The 18,734-nt window shown below is 43.5% G+C and overlaps 1 protein-coding gene across 7 annotated transcripts in view; it reads right to left on the bottom strand.

Moving 5' to 3' along the window:
• gtf2ird1 (GTF2I repeat domain containing 1) overlaps positions 1-18,734 on the bottom strand; it is a 210,664-nt gene that overhangs the window by 146,225 nt on the left and 45,705 nt on the right. For 6 of the 7 annotated variants that reach the window (XM_043718738.1, XM_043718735.1, XM_043718734.1 and 3 more), the window contains 2 exons: positions 12,250-12,375; positions 20-161 (listed from right to left, as the gene is read on the bottom strand). In XM_043718738.1, the coding sequence (XP_043574673.1) occupies positions 20-161; positions 12,250-12,369 (262 nt within the window). In that variant the 5' untranslated portion in view covers positions 12,370-12,375. Of the gene's footprint in view, positions 1-19; positions 162-12,249; positions 12,376-12,801; positions 12,807-14,118; positions 14,125-18,734 lie in introns of those variants that run through there. The other variant, XM_043718736.1, reaches the window with a different exon arrangement.

Raw genomic sequence — 18,734 nt, 5'->3', positions numbered from 1 at the left:
CCAAGTGGTGTAAACTTACTGCAATATTTGACAAATTCTTTTTGTAGTTCCCTCCTGGCATTTAAAAACAATTTTCCTTTCTCTGTTCCCAGAACAAACATGGTTTCCTCATGAACAGCAATGCAGGCCACTTCAGTGTTTAACTTTGAGAGCGCTGTGCACTGCAGAATGCAAGAGATCACAAAGAGGTTAGTGTTTAGAGAAGGCTAGAAACAAGCAGAAAGTCAAAATCCATAGACTGGGAAAGGAAATTCTGCTGTGCAATGCTCAAGAAATTTAATAACCAGAAGAAACCTCAGTGATCTCACACTGAAATCTGTCAATACAGAGATGGATCGTCAACTGTATTCACAATGTGATCTCCTTTCCATTGGGAATACAAAAGCAGACTGGATGACCATTTTGCAGAACACCTACACTCTGTTTGTAAAAATAACCTTAAGTTTCCAGTTGCCTGTCACTTCAGCACACCAGCATGCTCCCTGGCCAACATTTCTGGCTTGAGTGTGCTGTGGTGCTCCAGTGAAGCTCAGCACAAATTGGAGGAACAGCATCTGATTTTCTGCCTGGGGACCCCGCAGCTTTCAGGACTGCATGTGGTTAGCCATGGTGGCTCAGTGGTTGGCACTGCTGCCTCACAGCACCAGAGACATGGGTTCGAGTCCAGACTTGGGTAGCTGTCTGTGTGGAGTTTGCACACTCTCCCAGTGTTTGTGTGGGTTTCTGCCTGGTGCTCCGGTTTCCTCCCACAAAGATGTACAGGTTGGATTGGCCATGGTTAATTGCCCATAGTGTCCAAGGATGTGTAGGCTAGTTGGGTTAGCCGTGGTAAGAATAAAATGGGCGGGGTTACAGGGATAGGGTGCATTGCCCTTCAGGCGGCGAGTGCAGACTTGATGATCGAATCGCCTCCTCCTGCACTGCAGGGGTTCTATGACTCAATATCAAATTCAATAATGTTAGAGCTAGAACACCCATGTCTTTTGCCCAGCCTCCATACCCCAGGTCCTATCATGACATGTTACATTTTAGCACAGCCAACTCATTCTCACTCACTCATACTCCCCATCATCCCCTATCTATCTTATCATCTTCTCTGGAATACTATCAACAATCCCTTTGCCTGACTTAACTTGTTTTCCCTCTATCTGGGCTTCAGCTCCTACTGACCCACGCAACCCCCACCACCCCCAAACCCCTGTCATCAAAATAAATACCATTTTTTCCTTGACGCAATCAGTTCTGAAGAAGGGTCACTGGTCTCAAAACGTTGACTCTATTTTCTCTCCACAAATGCTGCCAGACATGCTGAATTTCTCCAGCAATTTCTGTTTTTGTTTTGGGTAGATTTATAAGTAGCTAAGGGGAGCATCTGGATTGGAACCTCTCTGATTACCAAAAAGGTCCTGGCATCCTCTGTGGGAACATCTGGATCTGTAATAGTCCTTAACCTGTTCTCTAAAGGCAAGACAAAGGAAGGGGCTTCCTATCATTGTCATAGATACCAGACTTCATGAAGAATCACAGCATTTTACAGGATAACAAAATTCAACCCAGTTCTGAGGCATGGTCACCAGACCTGAAATGTTAACTCTGATTTCTCTTCACTGATACTGCCAGACCTGTTGAGCTTTTCTAACAATTTCTGTTTCTGATTTACAGCATCCATAGTTCTTTCGGTTTTTATTTAGCACAACCTTGAGACAGGCAATATTGATTGGAGCTCTCCATGCTCAAAATGTCAATTCTCCTGCTCCTCGGATGCTTCCTGACCGGCTGTGCTTTTCCAGCACCACACTCTTCGGCTCTGAGCTTCAGGAACGTACAAGTTTTGGCTTGTCATGAGAAAATGTTTTCTACGGATCAATATAGGGTAAGGGGAGGTGATAGCCTAGTGGTACTATTGTTAGACTATTAATCCAGAATGTTCTGGGGACCCAGGCTCAAATCCTGCAGATGGTGGAAATCTGAATTCAATAAAAATCTGTAATCAACAGTCTAATGATGAATCCATTGTCGATCATCAGAAAACCCCATCTGACTCATGTATGTCCTTTAGGGCAGGAAACTGCCATCTTTACCTGGTCAGGCCTACATGTGACTCCAGACCCACAGCAGTGTGGCTGACTCTCAACTGCCCCCTGTGGAATTAAGGTTGGCCAATAGATGGTGGCCTAGCCAGCAATGATCTCATTCCATGAATGAATTAAACAAAAATAGGATTATTTGGGAATGCTCCATTATAAATGACTTGCATAATGCAAAGGGAATTCAAAACGTTGGCAGAAAAAAAAAGTCGAGAGTGTGGTGCTGGGAAAGCACAGTAGATCAGGCTGCATCCAAGGAGCAGGAGAATCGACGTTTCGTGCATAAACCCGTCATCAGTAATGAGGCTTGTGGGCCATAGAAGGTGTGAGATGAATGGGAGCGGGGGTGGGGGAAGGGGGAAGGTAGCTGAGAATTCCATAGGTAGATGAAGGTGAGGGGGAAGGTGATAGGTCAGAGAGGAGGGTGGTGCAGATAAATGGAAAAGGTGGTGGACAGGAGGGCGGTGCTGACTTGCAGGCTTGGGACTAGGATAATAAGGGGGCGGGGGGAGAGGGGAATAGTACTTCACAGGTGTTTAACTCCTTCAGTCTTTCCTTGGTCATATTGCTGTTGACCTTTTGTGTGTCACTTAATTGTCTCATTGATTAATAACTCAGAGCTTCACACGGTTTCCGCAGACCATGGATGTTCTACCTTTTCAGTGGGATTTGTCACCCCTTTTCTGAATTTACATCTTACTTTGTTAATGAGTGTTTGTAGAAATTTGCTTTGGATTTTTGTTGACAATTCAAAACAGCACAGGGAATGCAAGTGGCAATATTACCATATTAAATGCTATTATGATTCGACTCCAGGTTGCATGGTTCTCAGTATCTCAACGGATTTGGTGATAGCAATATTAAGCTATGAATACATGTTTATAGTTAAAACACAAAGACTCGCATTTCGATACCATCTTTTATCTCAGTTTGTCCCAAACTGCATTCTATTCAATTAAAATGGATATTTTTAATTGACTTATTGTGATGCACAGCTCTGGAGCAGGCGGGGCTTGAACCTGGGTCTGTTGGCTCAGAGGAAGGGGCACCCTCACTGCATGCCAGCATTTTGGAGACATACTCACTGTTGCAATCTGGGGAAGGCAGCAACCAATTTACAAATGTCAACAAAGTTAATGGTCAGATCATCAGCTTTAGGTACAAAAACAAATCCTGAGGAGGAGTCACAAAATTCAGATCTGAGGAACAGTCACTGTTAACTCTCACTTCTCTTCACAGATGCTGCCAGACCTGCTGAACCTTTCCAGCAACTTCCATTTTTGTTTCTGATTTATAGTATCTGCAGTTTTTTCCATTTTTTAAAAATCAGTTTTATGTGCTGGTTGAGAGTCAGATATTATACAGGCTGAAGAACTGTCAGCTTCTCCACTCATCAGAAACTTCCAGTTGCTTGTTTTAAATTATAGCGCTGTATCTCTCAAAAGTCAAAGAATAAGGAAGCTTCTCACTCATTACTTTCAATGGTTTACACTATTAGCAAATGATCTTGACAAATTAGTTCAACTCCTATTTTAAACAATATCATCAGTAAACCACTGGAAAGCTTCAATGTTAATACCAGTTGGGAGAGGCAGACTGCTGTAATGTGGAGGGAAATATTGCTTTAAGAGAATTTATCTTTAAAGATTCCATGTGCTGGATGTGTACAATGTTACAACTCTGCCCGACAGTCTGCTTTGCATCTACAAACTATACATACAGAAATCAGTTGGACTGTTGTAGTGTCTGCATTATAACTTATAATGTGTTTTATTGTTTTAAATTAACTGGCCCGCAGAATTAATGAACACCTAATGAGGATCAGATTGTTTAGATTACTATTGACATGTCACAGATGATACTACAAATTACAATGACAGTGCGGGTATAATCAAAATCAAAAAAGGAGAACGGTAACTTCTATAAACCATTGCTACCTCTGCTGAATTCTGATCAACCTGAAAAAAATTAACTCTGCTTTTGTCTCACCAGTGTCAATTATTTCCAGCATTTCTGTCTTATTTCAGTTTTCAGAATGAACAGTATCTTGCCTTTGTGCTACTTAGTCTTTTCAGAAAGATGTTGTGAAACTTGAAGGGTTCGTAAAAGATTTGCAAGGATGTTGCCAGGGTTGGAGGATTCGAGCTATAGGGAGAGGTTGAACAGGCTGGGGCTGTTTTCCCTGGAGCATCGGAGTTTGAGGGGTGACCTTATAGAGGTTTACAAAATCATGAGGGGCATGGACACAATAAATAGACAAAGTCTTTTCCCTGGAGTCGGGGAGTCCAGAACTAGAGGGCATAGGTTTAGGGTCAGAGGGGAAAGACATAAAAGAGATCTAAGGAGCAACATTTTCACGCAGAGGGTGGTACGTGTATGGAATGAGCTGCCAGAGGAAGTAGTGGAGCCTGGTACAATTGCAACATTTAAGAGGCATTTGGATGGATATATGAATAGGAAGGGTTTGGAGGAATATGGGCCGGGTGCTGGCAGGTGGGACGTCAGGTTGGCATGGACGGGTTGGACTGAAGGGTCTATTTCCATGCAATACATCTTTATGACTCGAAGTCATTTTTCGTATGCCTGCTATCAATTTTGACCTATTAAAATCACAAGCTGTAGTTACAGCTCACCAGCTGCAGCACAGCTTATAAGTAGTCATCTGTGCCAATATGCAGCAAGAGCTGGACAGTATCCAGGCTTGGGCTGATAAATGACAAGAAACATGTGCACTACAGAAATACCAGGCAATGACCATCTCCAGCAAGACAGAATCTCAACAATCTCCCTTGACATTTGGCATTTTTATCTCTGAAACCTCATCATCACCATCCTGGAGGTTACTAATGAGTAAGAAAACTCAACTGGATCAGTCATATAAACACAGTGACTACAAGAAGCTAGGGATTCTGCGCTGAGTAATTCACCCCCTCTCCAGCATCTAAAGCACACACATCAGGAGTGTGATGGAATCCTCTCCATTTGCCTGGATGGGTGTAGCTCTAAAACCACATGGAGAAAACTCGGTTATGAACACCCCATTCACCACCGTCAATATTCCCTTACTCAACCACTGACAAGATGCACTGCAGCAACTCACCCCAAGTTCCTCTGACAGCAATCTATCAAACCCATCACTGTTACCACTCAGAAGGACAAGGGAGCAGATGCATGGGAACATCACCACCTTAGGCTCCTCTAATGTTAATGTTATGTTGAGGTTGTACAGGATGTGGGGGAGGCTGTTTCCTGGGCACTGTGTCCAGTTCTGGTCTCCCTGTTATAGGAAGGATATTATTAAGCTGGAGGGGATTCAGAAGAGATGCATTAGGATGTTGCCAGGAATGGAGAGTTGCTGGAACCCTTTTATGGTAGATAGATTGATAGATTCCCTACAGTGTGCAAACAGGCCATTTGGCCCAAGTCCACACCAACCCTCTGAAGAGTAACCCACCCAGACCGATTTCCCTCTGACCAACACACCTAACACTGAGCAATTTAGCATGGCCAATTTACCTGACCTGCACATCTTTGGACTGTTAAAATAGTTGAAAGGGAGAGATTTAAAAGGGACCTAAGGGATAACTTTCTCATGCAGAGGGTGTTCTGTGAATCGAATGAGCTGCCAGAGGAAGTGGAGGAGGCTGGTACAATTACAACACTTAAAAGGCATCTGGATAGGTACACGAATAGGAAGCATTTGGAGGGATATGGGCCAAGTGCTGGAAAATGGGACTAGATTAGGTTAGGATATCTGGTCAACATGGATGAGTTGGGCTGAAGGATCTGTTTCTCTGCTGTATGACTTTATGACTCAGATGGACTTTGCAACAAAAGGACACTCAAATGCCAGGAGTGACTAGAACATTACAAAAAACCTGGAAGACCATAAGATGTTTGTGCAGAATTGGGCTACTTGGTTAATCAGATTCAACAAGATCATGTTTCAGCGCATAATCCTCAACTCTTTCCTACCTTAATCGTCAAAAACCTGAAGTCCCTTACTGACTAAAAATGTCTATTACAACCTTGAATATATTTAATGACCCAGCCTCAACACCATCTCACAGACAGTCTCCCCTTAGGATAGAAATGCTCATCTCTGTCTGAAATGGGCAACCCCATATTATGCTCTCTGCTCCTCGACTCTCCCATAAGGGGAAACAAACTCTCAGCATCTGCCCTGTAAAACCTCCCAAGAATCTTTCAATAAAGTCTTCACTCATTTAAGCTCCAACGAGTAAAAGCCTCATCTACTCAACCTCTCCTCATAAGACAATCCCTTCAGACCCAGAAAGAACTGATAGAACCTTCTCTGGATTGCCACCAATGCCGCCTCAGACAAGAAAACCCAAACTGTTCACAGTATTGCAGCTGCAGTCCAACTGGTTTTAGTAAAATCTCCCTATTTTTATCACAAACACGCAGAGAGAATTCTGAAGAAACTCAACAGGTCTGGCAGCATCTGGAACAGATCTATGGCACAACATGAGTTACAGGTTGCCATCCTGAAAATGTCTCCTTTATCCCTGCTCTGGTCTTCTATTAGATTAGATATCCTACAGTGTGGAAACAGGCCCTTCGGCCCAGCCAGTCCACACCAACCCTCCGAAGAGTAACCCACCCTGACCCATTTCCCTCTGACTAATGCACCTAACATTATGGGCAATTTAGCTTGGCCAATTCACCTGACCTGCACATCTTTGGACTGTGGGAGGAAACGGGAGCACCCGGAGGAAACCCACGCAGACACGGGGGGAACGTGCAAACTCGACATAGACAGTCACCCAAGGTGGGAATCGAACCTGGGACCCTGGTGCTGTGAGGCAGCTGTGCGAACCACTGAGCCACCATGCCACCCACAATTAGTTAGCCAATCGTCTATTCATGCTAATATATTACCTCCGACACCAGGGGCGCTTAATAAGTAGCCTTAAGTCAAAACATTAAGAACTTGGATGCTGAGTGGAGAGTCTGGAGAGTTTTCTCCGATAGAAAGGAGAAGGCATTGATTGAATAAAAGGATGGATGGCCTCCTTCTGTCTTTTACAACTATGTTGGTGTCTGTGTCTGCAACGCAGATGCTATTTTCAGAGAGTCTCTGGAGTAAATTTCATCAGAATTGCTTGGACAGTAAATCAGCAAATCAATGAGCCATTTCGCAATGAACTGTAGATAGCTGTCTGTAAAAGCCAAGGGATCTTCTACCACTTGACAGAACAAGCCCTCTTCACCTCACTGTCAGTAAATTAATCACTTCAAAGCTTATAGTTTTTATTCATTCACAGGACGTGGGTGTCACTGGCTAGGCCAGCATTTACTGCCTATCCTCAATTATGAATTAAGAGTCAATTGCTGTGGGTCTGGAGTCACACATAGGCCAGACTGGGTGAGGATGGCAGATTTCTTTCCCTAAAGATTTGTTGCTTAAATAAAAAAGTTCCTAAATTTCCCTCATTAATGTTTGTTTGAATTCCAAAGAAAAGAAAAATTGAGAGGCCTTGGTTTTTAGTCCCAGCTGAGGCAGAGTTCTGGGGGCAGGTAATTGCTAATTATATTCTAAGTGGACCACCATGCTAAATTGTGGCCCTTTCCCAGTCGCTGGGCAGATTTTGTGAAGATGGGATGGTCAGGGAGATTGTTGGGGGTCAGGGTCGCAAGATGAATGTTGTGCAGATAGCTCGTTAAGGGTCACTTAAGGCCAATTAGATGCAGGCAGTGGGAGTTTCCCATCAGCCCTCAGGTCCCCCCTGTCGGCAGGAGCCAGTTCAATCATTGGGGTTGGTGGGGATGGTGTGGTGGGGCAGGTAGGTGTGGAGGCTCCCACTGGAAAACATTCTCCATCTTAAATTTCTGCTGGCCTTCCTGTCCAGAGAAAAATCCTGGTAAAAGTGACAAATGACAAATATTGGTCCAAATTGTCTGGTCAAAATGAACCTCTAATATGATCAGTATATTTAGTTGTAAATATTACTGTTTTGGGTCAGAACATTGAGTATAGGCAGTTGGCATGTTATGTTCCAGCTCTCCAAGACATTGGTGAGGTGACATTCGGAATACTGCATACAGGTTTATGATATAAAAATAGCCCAGAAAGACTGGGACTTTTTCCACAGGTGCGGAGGAAGTTGGTAGGTGACCTTATTGAGGTTTATACAATTATGAAGGACATAGATAAGGTGAATGACAAGGATCTTTTCCACAAGGTGGGGGAGTTCAAAACTAAGGGGCATATTTTTATAAGATGAGGGGTGCAAGATTTAAAATGGGGCTTTTTTCTTTTTTTACATGGAGAAAGGTCTGTGTGGAGTGAACTGTCAGTGGATGTGGGGGATGCAGATACAGTCACAATGTTTAAAAGACATTTGGATAAGTACATGACAGGAAATGTTTGGAGGGACATGGACCCTTAGCAGGCAAGTGGGACTAGTTTAGTTTGGGAACATGGTTGGCGTGGATTGGTTGGACCGAATTTCCATGCTGTATGACCCTTATCCAGTTGCTCTGCTACAGGATGGATGCTGTTAAACTAGAAAGGGTGCAGAAAAAGTGTACAAGGATGTTGTTGGGACAGGATGGTTTGAGCTACAGAGAGAGGCTAGATAGACTGGGACTTTTTTTTCCACTGGAGCAGAGACTGAAGGGCGACCTTAGAGAGGTTCATATAATTCATGAGGGGAAAGGTTAGGGTGAATAGCAAAGATCTTTTTAAGCTATACCTTTCTTTTGTTTCTTTATTCTTAAAACTATTCAAAATAGTGCCATCATAATGACAGTGGAAAATCTTTTCACTATATTTTACTGTTTTTCTCACTGAAAAATCAGATAAAATCATTTATTCTTTTTCCGAGGATAGGGGAGTCCAAAACTAAAGGGCTTAGGTTTAAGGTGAGAAGGGAAAGACTTTAAAGGGACCACAGGGGCAACTATTTCCTGCAGAGGGTGGTGCACATATGGAATGAGCTGCCAGAGGAAGTGGTAGATGCAGGTACAGTTAGAATATTTAAAAGACACTTGGACAGATGCATGAGTAAAAAAGGTTTAGAGGGATATGGACCAAACACAGGCAAACGGGACTAGTTCAGTTTAGGAAGCCTGGTCAGCATGGATGAATTGGGCTGAAGAGACTGTTGCTGTGCTGTATGACTCCATGAATGGTTCCCCCTCTGGGTGGGTGCAGGAGAAGGGAATTTCCTGCCCTGTCCATTTGAAGCACCCTTACCTTCACTTAGTTTTCCAAACCTCTGATCGATCTTCCACCATCTTCGGCACGGTGGCACAGTGGTTAGTACTGCTGCCTCACAGCGCCAGAGACCCGGGTTCAATTCCTGCCTCAGGCGACTGACTGTGTGGAGTTTTCACATTCTCCCCGTGTCTGCGTGGGTTTCCTCCGGGTGCTCCGGTTTCCTCCCACATTCCAAAAACGTGCAGGTTAGGTGAATTGGCCATGCTAAATTGCCTGTAGTGTTAGGGGCAGGGTAAATGTCGGGTAAATGAGTCTGGGTGGGTTGCGCTTCGGCGGGTCGGTGTGGACTTGTTGGGCCAAAGGGCCTGTTTCCACACTAGATAATCTAATCTTCAAGAGTTTGTGCACAATCCTCAGTTGGCTAGTTGCAGAAACTGTCTGCCCCAGAAGTCTCATTGAGAGTGTCGGATTTTCACACAGCTTGGGCTTTTGAACTACATTTCAGACTGACAGCAAACGCCCAGAGGGAAAAGATCACTCAAAGTATTTTCCGCTCTCCCTGAGGCTCGGGCGTTGTTCCATCTTTTCGGGAACTATTACTTGCTGTGGGGTTTGCCACAGCATGCTGGGATATGTAATCCCCCCCTCCCGGTGCTTTCTGGGAAGTGATTTGGACAAATCTCTCCATCTGTGTTGTGCAGGAATAAATCCTACATCTTTCAAAAGATGTTGAGGCCTCTGAGTAGAAACATTGTTCAAAGTACAGAAACATAATTTTACACATAAATGTTGAAGACATTTATGAGAAAAACAGCAGCTGGAAGAAAAGAGGTCGCATGCTGCTTTGATAATGAGTGTCCAAATTGGATGCACCAACAAAAAATCCACAATCAGCACAGATAGCAATACAAGTTAATAAAGCCATTTTAAAAAGCAACACAAGCAATAAAGGTTCATTTCTGGGAGAGAACTGAAAATCAGAGACGTTATGTTGAACCTATGTCAAATATTCACACTTGTGATAGTTTGGGTTCTGCCAGAGCCACTCAGCTCCAGACCTGATCACAGTTTGGTCTAAACATGGACAAAAGAGCTGAATTCCACAGGTGAAGTTCCAGAAGGACTGCTCTTGAAATGAAGGCAGCATTTGACAGAATATGGCATGAAGGATTCCCAGCAAAACTGAAGTCAATGGGAATTGGTAGTTGGGGTGAGGTGAGGAGGAACTTTTTTGATGGCCAAAATCATATCTAGCACAAGGACATTAATAGTTATTGTTGGACATCAATCATCCCAATGTCGGCTAACTCTGGGATTTCCTCATTGTAGTGTTCGAGATGGCACTATCTTCAGCTGCTTTAGCAATCATCAATCCTCTGTCATAAGGTCAGAAGTGTGGGTGTTTGCTGATGATTGCACAACGTTCAACACCATTCCTAACACCTCAGATACTAAAACAAACCATATCTAAATGCATCAAAACCTGGGCAATATCCAGGCAAGCAACATTTGTGCTATATCTGTAATAGACAATCACCATCTCGAACAACATTGAATCTAACTATTCCATGCCATTATCATGACTGAATCCTTCCTTGTCAACATGCTGGGGGTTCCCATTGATCAGAAACTGAACTGAATTCAACATTCAAGTCCTGTGATTACAAAAGCAAATCAGAGGCTCGAAACCATGCAGCAAGAAACTCACATCTGGTCTCCTGTATACCTGTCTAGGAGACACAAGTCAGGAGCATGATGGAATATTCCCCACTTGCCTGGACTGGTGCAGCTCCAACAACACTCAAGAAGCTCAACACAATCAAGTACAAAGCTGTCCACATGACTGGCATCATACCCACTACCTTCAACATTCATTCCCTCCTTGACTGACGCACAGTAGAAGCGGTGTGTATCATCTACAAGACACACAGTACCTTACCAAAGTTGCTTTGAGGGCGCCTTCAAAACCCAGCACTTCCAGGACCCAGAAGGAAATGCATGGGAACACCATCAACTTCAAAGTTCTCCAACCTGATTTGGAACTAATTTGTAATTTCTTCACTGTTGCCAAGAGAGAACCCTGAAAGTTCCTTCCTAACAGCACTGAGGGTGTACCTATACCACAAATACAGCAACACGCCAAAAAGCAGCAGCTCCACACAGCCTTATCCAGGAGAATCAGGACAAGGCAATAAACATGGGCCTAGCTAGCAAAGGCCACATCCCAGGAACAAACTGAAGCAAGAAATGATCCTCGCTGATGATAATCTTGGACATGTTTGACCCCAGAGTGAAACCTTCACTGATAGATGAAAAGTTTTATTTTTGCTCTTTGTTCACCATGGTGTCTATTAGTCACTGAACAGATTCACAAAGGTACAAATATACTTTCAACAAAAGAATGTAAAATACCTTTTCATAAAAGCGAAACATATCAACACATTGAGTATACAAGAGCTATTTAAAACAACCTTACTACAAACAACAGAAATAAACATTCAGTAACAATTTAACTGACACAAACCTCAGAAGGGTCACCCTGTAATGCCTTGTAAGTTCCTTGTTCAGTTGACAAAACTGTAATTGATTTATTTTTGGGCGCTTTCAGCCCTCACTTGATGCTACCTTCTTAAGCTCATGTCTCTTCTTGATACCCTTAAACCAAGCTGCTAACACAGCTCACTTAGTTCTTTACATGGATTCCTTAACATCTCTCCCACGGCTTTTCTCCTACTGACTTTAAGACACTCAGTACTGCTTTTCTTCTGCCCTGATTCTTTTACAGAGGGTTTCACTCCCATGTTTCCAAACAATAGCAATATATCACAAATCTCCGTCAGATCAGTATGGATCTGATACGTATGTTAAAAAGGGTAGTGGAGACACTCTTGCTGAAAGATTCACAAGGAATGATATCAGAGGGGAGAAGTTATACTTAGCGGGCAAGACTGTCCTACTGGAGCAGATTGCACTGACCATTGAATCCAAGGCAGACACCAGGCTGGTGATAATGTCCTTCTTGTCTCGGAAGCTCTGTAGATGGTCATGACAGTTATTACTCCTGGCACCTTCTTCCAGACTCCCAATATGTGCCATGTTTACCTTGGGAAAGAGATAACAACAGTAAAGAATACTGAAACTTGAGGGCTTTCCTACGTATCATTATACTGTAACATCTGTTTTCTGTCACACATTTTCACTCCATTCTTTATGGGGATCATAATGAATTAGGGCGGGTGCAAATCAAATCATTCACAAACTAAATGCAGTCAATATGACGGTCTGAATGTGTCAGTCTCAGATGTTGAAAATATTTGGATGCCACAAATGACTTTGGTTGCCAAATTAATTAAAGTCAAATATCCCAATACAACACAATTATCAACTTTTCTTGGTGGTTTTGACCCTCCTGCTCTTTCCTCAAGGCAATGATCCGTTGCTGAGATATTGGCCACTGGTTAAATGAACCCTATTCGTTACCAGGTTATGAGCATTAATACCGAGGCCCGTTTTTGTTGCCATCCCAACCTGCTCTCGGGAAGGTAGCGGTGAGTTGTCACTTTTAAGCACTGTGGCCCATCAGATCAGGATAACCAGGGCTGGTAGGGAGGGAGGCCCACAGGATTCACCCCAGGTCTTCTGACAACTTTTCCAATGTCTGAAGCTCATTCATGAGTGTCGAGAGAAATTGTTGACAGGAATCCTAATGGAAGTCAATCCTGTTCTCCCTCGACCTTCATATACACATTACCAAACAGTGAGGATCAAATGGGAACAAAGACTGACTTCTACCCTTCCCATTGGGGTCTGTGTGGCTTAACGACTTATTGGCTTAGATCACTGGCAGGGTAGGGCTGCGGTTAAGCAGAGAGTAGAGAATGTTTCAGCACAGTCCTCCACCAGTGGGTTACAGTGGGTTACAATATCATTTTATTTTTATAAGCATGAAGTAGATCAGGGCACCATTTTGGCAGAATCTGTGCCCTTGTCAGCTATGGCCTGTTATTGTGTTCAATGCTGTCGAGTGCTTCCAGTCCAGCTCTATCCGGTTTTCAGATTTCCGGGACCTGTAGCTTTTCTGCTTTTTTGCTTCGTGCTGATTGTTTTAATTCCATTGTAGCTCAAAGTCTAACACCAACTTTTATCTATCCAATCACCATACCAGCTGTTTCAAAGGCATTAAACTTTAAACTGGGACCCACACACGAGCCTATACCAATGCTGAACACAGACATGCCCAGCTCCATGAAACAACCAGAGCTCTGTGTGGGTTATCTTGAAACCAAAATGAGGTTTCCCGGAGAGAATGCACATCTCAGGAATAATGATTTTTAAATAATCCATTTAGAAACAGCCACAGCCTTGGGCTCTAATAATCTTGATATGAGTCACCTTCTTGTTATGAAAGAGAAATGTTCCTGCTGCAATACCTGTGGATCACATGCACACTGTAACATATATGTGACCTTTTGACCTGATTCAATCACATTATATGGTCAGTGAACAGTCCCAGACAGAACTGGCTTCTTCACAGGTAACGGTGCTCTTTTAACCAATTAATGAGTTTCATATGAACGCCGCAACAACAAAACACAATTTGTTGAGAGTCTGCAATTAAACCTGTCAGTGCAAGACATACACCCAATGACAACATGAATTTATATAGCACCTCTAACAAAATAAAACATCCCATGGTCCGTCATTATCAGACAGATAACTGGTGCCAAGCAGACAACGAGACATTAGGACAGATGACCCAAAGCTAAAGGCTGAAGAAATGCCTTAAAGGAGAAGAGACAAAGAAAGGCAGAGGGGATTAGAAAGTGATTCCTAGGGCCTAGGCACCTGAAGGCATAACTGCTAATGCTGGAATTCAAGGCTACACACAAATTCAGATTAATTTGATTTATTATTATCACATGTATCAAGATATGGTGAGAAAATATTGTTTTGCCGTGTTAACCAGCCAAATCATACCTTACAAAAGTACATCAGGGTAATAGAACAGAGTAAGGAATGTAGTTTACAGCAACAGAGAAGGTGCAGAGAAAGATTAACTCTAGTATAGGACTTATTAGACGGGGTCAAAGCTGTTCTTAAATCTGTTGCTACGTGTTTTCAAACTTTTGTATTTTCTGAAGAGGAGGGTGAGAAGGAGTATTATTGGGATGGGAGGGATCTTGGATCAGGTTGGCTGCTTTCCCGAGGCAGCGGGAAATGTTGATGGAGTCAATGGAAGGAGGCTAGTTTTCGTGATGGACAGGGCTATGTTCACAAGTCTCTGTCATTTCTTACGGTCTTGGGCAAAAAAAATTGGGAAGAGAGATCTTGGAGGTTGGAAGAGGGCACGGAATCTGGAAAGAACAAGGCCAATGAGAAGCTTGAATACAAAGATGGGACTGTTAAATTTCAGGCTTTGGTAAACCTGGTGCCAGTGTAGGGCAGTGAGCTTACATCACTGTAACCTCCAAGATACCACCAGGTTAAGGTGCTGAAGCCCCATCTAAAACTCTCTGCTCCATCACTGAATATACCTTTACACGGCCACACCTGTGTCAACACACCATACCATGGAGTGCCATTGAACAGTGTGGCATCAAGCTGATTTAGAATTGGGCTGCAAAATGCCAGTGCATGTCCCTGTGAGAGAGAAGGATTTAAAAACTCCTTCTGATGTGATTCTTTCAGTCCTGAAAGTTATTTCTCTACCCAAAGGAATGGTTGCGCCTTTCAGAATTTTTAAGGTCAAAAATCTCCCACTGTTCTGCTAAATTCAGATTTAACAGCATAAATGCCAGGAATGATGACACCCATAAGGCCCATAGGAAGCTCACTGTCATGACCAAAGTCACAGTAACTTCACCTTCTCCCCCATTACATCCCATGCTCAATCCACGAACACTGTGGGAACAAAGTTCATTCCCTACACAGAAGCTGCCTGAATCAGACTGCCAGGAACCAAACCAACAGGATTGGCAGAAAAATGTTCAAACCTGGAGATCAGGGGATAAAACAGAGAGTGGCAGATGGACAGGTCAGTGAAAGATTAGCTCACTCTTGGTCAGAACTTCCAGAGTGCTTTCTACCTTGTGCAGCTTTCAGCCTGTGTGTACTGCCACACGGTACAACCAGCACTTGCTGTCATGATGATACGTCACCTTGGTGACCAAGACAGGGCTACCTTGACCAACAAGCAGTAGCTGTTTAATCATTTATTCTGTGCCATGTTTAAATGGTCCATGTGACAAGACAAAGTGTCCTGCTAAAACATGGACATGGTCCTACAAGTGAAAGACGTATAAATGATTGTCAGAATGCTCCCCCTACAAATCTCACAGCAAGGTACTGTTCAACTGCATTCCGAGGCATAACTGTAAAGATGTGCACATTTATCTCATCAGCACACCAGAGGCCAACTCTCCCTCGGGACAGAATCAAACCAACACTGCCTTTTTCAGACACCTTGATCCAATCAGCTCTGCTATGGCTTCAGAATGGACCAACCTCTTTCTCTCACTCTGGGAGCTATAAATGGAGCCATTCTGCTGCATCACCAAGTCCTCCCCTCAATAGCAGTGCAATTGTAAAGGGTGATAAACCACCCCTGTTTGGATACTCATAGAATCCCTACAATGTGGAAGCAGGCACTTTGGCCCATCGAGTCTACACCGACCCTCAGAAGCACGGTGGCACAGTGGGCAGCACGGTGGCACAGTGGTTAGCAATGCTGCCTCACAGCGTCAGAGACCCGGGTTCAATTCCCACCTCAGGCGACTCTCTGTGTGGAGTTTGCACATTCTCCCCGTGTCTGCGTGGGTTTCCTCCGGGTGTTCCGGTTTCCTCCCACAGTCCAAAAATGTGCAGGTTAGGTGGATTGGCCATGATGAATTGCCCGTAGTGTTAGGTTGAAGGGGTAAATGTAGGAGAATGGGTCTGGGTGGGTTACGCTTCGGCGGGTCGGTGTGGACTTGTTGGGCCAAAGGGCCTGTTTCCACACTGTAAGTAATCTAATCTAATCTAATCTAATCCCAACCAGACCCACCGTCCCCTAACCTAACCCTATAACCTTGCATTTACCATGACTAACCCATCTAGCCTGCATATCTCTTGACACTATGGGTAATTAAGCATGATCAATCCACCTCACCTGCACATCTTTGGACTATGGCAGGAAACCAGAGCACCTGGAGGAAACCCACAGACACGGGGAGAATGTCCGTGTGGAGTCTGCACACCCGCCCAAGGCTGGAGTTGTACCTGAGTCCCTAGCACTGAGAGGTAGCACTGGTAACCACTAGGACATCATGCCATCCACTTTGGACATCTTGACTTTACATCTGATGCATTAGCAATGTATTATGATGCGACACTATGTAAGTGAGCTGACTCTACATCCTAGGTCAGGTCCTCCACATTCAATCTGTCCCTATCGTAAGAAAACAATTAGGATTAGAATTAAATTTATTGTCACATGTACTCATATAGGTACAGTGGAAAGTTTACAAGTCGCTACTTACAGCACCATCCTAGGGACCAAGGTACGTATTTAAAGATTCCGAAGTACAAATTCTTAGGGGAAAAAATTTTTTAAAAATAAAGTAGACTTCTAGCAATATAAAGAAAGAAGAATTCAGAATAACAGTGCTTCCAATCCAAAGCATGCAGAGTTTCACACTGAGGCCGGGAGTCTGAGTCTGTGCTGGCTTTCACACCAGACACAGTCAATGCAGCCCGAGGACGGAAAGATGCAGGGGATAAAAAAGAAATAAACGCACAGAGCGGGAAAAAATAGTAAAGAAATGGAGTGGACAAGCTCTGGTCAAGAGTCCTATTCCGCTGCCATCTTGGAGCTCCCATTAACAACCCCAAACAACCACTTGGCAGAGGTCTCAAGAACGGTATTCAATATAAGCTGGCACAGCTTTCGTAAATAAATAAATGTTGTGCCAATTACCCATTGCACAATGTGTTGAGTATTTAATTTGTGTGAAGAGTGAACCTGTAACTCTATTCTTACAGAAACTTTGTAAGGTCTTGTTGTCGCTCAAGGACATTCCACTCACCGGGAAATACAATACTGCATCTTCTTACGGTCACACCATTTGTATTAAGCTTAATGAGTAAGTGTGTCATTGCTTCTTATGAAGAACTCAGTTAATTTCAGGTTAAAAAGATTTGACAAGTTCCTGTGCTCACTGATTAAACTGGTAACATGTGTGCTGCAGAAAAACCAAACAAGCAATCCACCTTCGTAACTAATGCTGCAGGAGAAATGAGCTGAGCCAAGCGATGAGAGTGGGACTACCAGGGTCAAATGGAAAGCTGTGATGATGAGAGATTTAAACACAGTGGGATTGGAAGAATGTCTGGCTGAAAGAGAGGGTGGAGGATATTATTAAGCTGTAGAGGGTTCAGAAGAGATTTACCAGGATGTTGCCAGGAATGGAAGATCTGAGTTAAAAAGGAGAGGCGGGATAGGCTGGGACCTTTTTCACTGGACCATAGGAAGTTGTGGGGTGACCTTATAGAGGTTTATAAAATCAGGAGGACCATAAATAAGGTGAATAGCAGATGACGTTTCCCTTGGGTGGGGGATTTCAAGACTAGGGGACATATTTTTAAAAAGAGAGGAGAACATTTCTTTTTAAAAAAAGGCACAAGGGGCAAATTGTTTTTTTTGTCAGAGAATATGGTTCGTGTGTGGAATGAATATCCAGAGGAACTTGTGTATGCAAGTACAGTTACAATGTTTAGGAGACATTTAGATAAGTACATGAATAAGAAATGTTTGGAGGGATTCGGGCCAAGCGTAGGAAGGTCGGACTAGTTTAGTTTGGAATTATGGTCAGCATGGACTGGTTGGATCGAAGGGTCTATTTCCATGCTGTATGACTGATTACAAGAGGGTGATTCTCAAGTAAAATGCAAGAAACTTTATGGGAAATGAAGGAGAACAAATGCTATGTCATAAAACGCTGCAATTAAAAATTATCGAGATGAATGCAAGTGTCAGGTTTTCATGCAGTCATAATTACCTCATAGTCATTTAAAAGGAGCAGGCTTGGAATTCCTCTCCCATGCCTGTAGTTGGTGTTGGATTGGGATAAAAGGTACAGGTATCAAGAGCGCACTCACCATCCCTGACTCCACTGCAGGAGCAGCCACCACATAATCTACCCTAACAATCTGTGTTGAACCAGGCGAGCTTTTCATAGTTCACAGCCTCTCAGCGGAATCGTAATCCAGAGTCTGGATTTGACAATGTTTGGAGCCCTTACCCATTTCCCCACCTTCCCCCGCAATGGTCTTCCAAGCCAGTTCACCCAGAACGAGCTATGTACAGAGTAACGACGGTAACCATGGGGATGCTGAAAAAAGAAAGCTGATTGAGCAATCTTTAAAACAAAATGCTGATACTCTTGCAGTCCTTTAAGTTAAACAGGATAATTACAGCTTCAGTA

The sequence above is a fragment of the Chiloscyllium plagiosum genome, chromosome 28, assembly GCF_004010195.1.
Source record: "Chiloscyllium plagiosum isolate BGI_BamShark_2017 chromosome 28, ASM401019v2, whole genome shotgun sequence".
In the NCBI taxonomy this organism is placed as follows: Eukaryota; Metazoa; Chordata; class Chondrichthyes; order Orectolobiformes; family Hemiscylliidae; genus Chiloscyllium; species Chiloscyllium plagiosum.
The sequence above is the reverse complement of the archived record's forward strand: the minus strand, read 5'-3'. Positions and strand labels throughout refer to the sequence as shown.